This window comes from Octopus bimaculoides, chromosome 1 (assembly GCF_046866305.1).
Source record: "Octopus bimaculoides isolate indiv1 chromosome 1, ASM4686630v1, whole genome shotgun sequence".
NCBI classification, from domain to species: Eukaryota; Metazoa; Mollusca; class Cephalopoda; order Octopoda; family Octopodidae; genus Octopus; species Octopus bimaculoides.
Genome location: NC_142928.1, coordinates 101946626 through 101950821, shown reverse-complemented (window position 1 = coordinate 101950821; position 4196 = coordinate 101946626). Strand labels below are relative to the sequence as shown.

Genomic DNA, 4196 nt, shown 5'->3' with positions numbered 1-4196 from the left:
TATATATGTGTGTGTGTGTATATATATATATATATATGTATATATATATATATATATATATATATATATATATATATATATATATGTATATATATATATATGTATGTATGTATGTATATATATATATATATATATATATATATATGTGTATATATATATATATATCTTTATATATATATATATATATATATATATATATATATATATATATATATCCGTATACATAGGTGTTAAATAAGTAGTAAATATATATATCCGTACACATAAGTGGTAAATTGAGGTACATACCCTGAATTTGGTCCAGTTTTATCATTTCCGCTGTTTGGTGCATAAGCTCGAAATGGCTGGTGGGCATTTCCAAATAAATTTGCAAAATGATTCACTAATGAGGAAAGAACGTAGCAATACGTCAGAAAGTGCTCGGCCTTTTCGGGTTTGAACATCGATGGCCTTTGTTTTCGTTTGACGCGTGCACAGCTCAACAAAACACAGGCAAGGAGTGACATCCACTCAACGTAAGAACACACCCACACATATTATTCCCGTCAGCTTGACGCACCACCCAACTGACGGAGCTATTATAGGCTCTACTGACAAGATTTTTGTTTGCGTTTGAGAGTGCGTAGCATTAGAAATATGTAGGTGCCTGTGTGTGATATTGCGTGTATATGTGCGTGCGCCCGTGTGTGTGTGTTGTGGTATATATATATATATATATATATAAACATCAACACACACACACAAACACACAAACACACACACACACACACACACACAAACACACACACACACACGCATATATATACGACGGGCTGCTTCCGCCTACCAAATCCACTCGCAAGTCTTGTCTTTGGTCGGTCCGAGGCTACAGGAGGGGACACTTTCCCAAGGGGCCACGCAGTAGAACAGAACCCGGAACCATGTGGTTGAGAAACAAGCTTCTTGCCATATAACCACGCCTGTGTCTATAAATAAATATATATATATATATATATATATATATATATATATATATATATATACATACATATATATATACATATATATATGTATATATATATATATATATATATATATATATATATATATATATATATATATATATATATATAAACTCTTCGAAACGCTTAGTTTTAGAATGGTGGCAGCTGATGAAGGAAATGTTCTCTATGTGGCCTGTGTGTTTTCTGTACTCTGTTTATCATTTTGTCCACGTTTTTTTGCAACGTCCTGTACCCAGATATGCATCTATATATACATGTAGATGTAGGTATGTACATACATATATATGCATATACTCATTTATTATTTGTATTATATATATATATATATATATATATATATATATATATATATATATATATATATATATATATATATATATATATATATATAAATTATTAACCGAAAAGCAACAAGTATAGTGACGACTATACTTATTATATAAATATATATATGACCATGGGATTGCACCTAGAAAGTACCCTCCGAGGCACAAGTCCGGGCAATGATAATGTGGTAGGCCGGTAGTCGCCCATGCATACCAGCCTCCTCTCGCCACACCACTGATCTTATCCAAGGGAAAGGCAAAGGCCGATACTGCTTGGCAACAGTGATGTCGCAACTCATTTCTACAGGTGAGTGAACTGGAGCATTGTGAAATAAAGTGTCTTGTTCAAGAACACAACACGCAGCCCGGTTCGGGAATCGAATTCACAACCTCACGGTCATAAGCTCGCCACTCTAACCACTGAGCCATGCGCCTTCACACACACACACACACACACACACACACACACACACACACACACACACACACACACACATATATACATATGTATAAATATATATATAAATATATATATATATATATATATAAATAAATAAATATATATATATATATATATATATATATATATATATATATATGTATATATATATATATATATATATATATATATATATATATATATATATATATATATGTATATATATATATATATATATATATATATATATATATATATATATATGTATATATATATATATATATAGAGATTGATATTATTACAAATTAAAAGGGTAAAGGATTATCAATTTATTAATTTATTAATAAATCAACAATTAATAATTTTTACCAAGCCCTTCGGTATGGTCGTCTGTCTGGATGTTTTGTTTTCCCTATTTTGTATCACCTGGTTGTTTTGCGTTCTTGTCCCATTTTTGTATTTTATATATATATATATATATATATATATATATATATATACAAATATATAAATATGTATGTATATGTGTATGTATAGATATATATAGACAGACAGACAGACAGACAGACACACACACACACACACACACACACACACACACACACACACACACACACACACACACACACACACACACGCGCACACACACACACACACACACACACACACACACACACACACACACACACACACACACACACACACACACACACACACACAGACACTCAATTTTCTATCAAAAATAACTGAAACGTAATATTCTCCTGCTATTCTTTTTATAGCTTTATGAGCCTTGGGATCCAAAAAGGAATTTATTTTACGCCCTTTCGAAAGACTATACATGTATACGGACATATATACGACGGGCTTCTTTCAGTTTACCAAATCCACTCACAAGGCATTGGTCAGTCCGGGGCTATAGTACAGAACATATGCCCAAGATGCCTCGCAGTGGAACTGAACCCGGAAGCATGTGGTTTGGAAACAAGCTTCTTACCGCACTGCTACCCCTGCACCCATAATATATATATACACACACATACATATACATGTGCGTGCATGATGCGTGTGTATGTATGTATATATACATACAAATTAATATAGTGTATGTGTATGTGTCTATATGTATGATAATGTATACATGTATTGGCTGGGACGTACGCGCGCGCGCACAACACTCACACACACATCTTTACAGATGTATATATGTATATTTATGTGTGCGCGCATGCGTGTGCGTATGAAGTTGAATTTACAATCTGTGTGTTTATGATTATATCTGTCTCCCTGAAAAGACACACCATTAGTATATTCTTTGCTGCTATTCATAAAATTGTAGGTAAATTCACACACACACACACACACACACGCACACACACACACACACACACATACGCACACACACACACACACGCACACACACACGCACGCACACACATACACATGCATACATATTCTTTTATTCTTTTACTTGTTTCAGTCATTTCACTGCTGCCATGCTGGAGCACCGCCATAATGAGTTATTCTTTGTAAGCTTAGTACTTATAGTATCGTTATCGTTTGCCGAACTGCTAAGTTACAGGGACGTAAACACACCAACATCAGTTTTCAAGTGATGGTGGGGGGAGAGGCAAATAGACACATACATACATAAATATATATATATATATATATACATAATACAAAAGAGTGCGGGTGTTTCCACGCAGGAAAAAATATAGGAACATTTGTTGTTGAAAATGCACCTAAATTTCAAAATTCGTAATTGTTTAAAATACATTTATTTATATATATACCAAATTAGTTTCAACAAATTTTTTTGTTTATCAATGGTAAAAGTTTAAAATTATGAATTAGAAAAATATCTTAGTTTTATCAATGGTAACAGTTTAAAATTCTAAATTAGAAAAACTTCTTTAAAAGTTTCAATGTTGACAAATTAAAATGTTTCAATGTTGACAAATTAACATTTTCAAAACGGATAAATTTAGCATTATGAGTTAGGAGCACAGGTGCAAGTTTGAATGTTCATAGCAGTCAATAATATTAAAACTGTATGTCATTTGTTTGAATGTACAAAGTTCATTAATGTTAGTGGTGGTCGACAAGTCATACTGAGTTAAGAGGGAAAAAGACAAGAGAGAAATGAAAATAGAATATATATATATATATATATATATATATATATATATATATATATATATATATATATACATATATATATATATATATATATACGACAGGCTTCTTTCAGTTTCCGTCTACCAAATTCACACACAAATGTTTTGTCGACCCGAGGCAATAGCAAAAGATACTTGGCCTAGGTATCTATAATATATATGATAATTATTCGGTTGCCATAATAAAACTCCAAGTTTCGGATGTTGGGGCGGAAATCTGCTCCGGCACCTCGTCAGTTATTAAGAC

At 32.3% G+C, this 4196-nt stretch overlaps 1 protein-coding gene across 3 annotated transcripts in view; it reads right to left on the bottom strand.

The window, feature by feature from the left end:
* LOC106874361 (uncharacterized) overlaps positions 1–4196 on the bottom strand; it is a 57009-nt gene that overhangs the window by 47160 nt on the left and 5653 nt on the right. The window contains exon 1 of one of the 3 annotated variants that reach the window (XM_089355012.1): positions 289–620. The exons of the other annotated variants lie outside the window; for them this stretch is intronic. Within the exon in view, the coding sequence (XP_089211138.1) occupies positions 289–355 (67 nt within the window). The 5' untranslated portion in view covers positions 356–620. Of the gene's footprint in view, positions 1–288; positions 621–4196 lie in introns of those variants that run through there. 3 annotated transcript variants of the gene reach the window in all.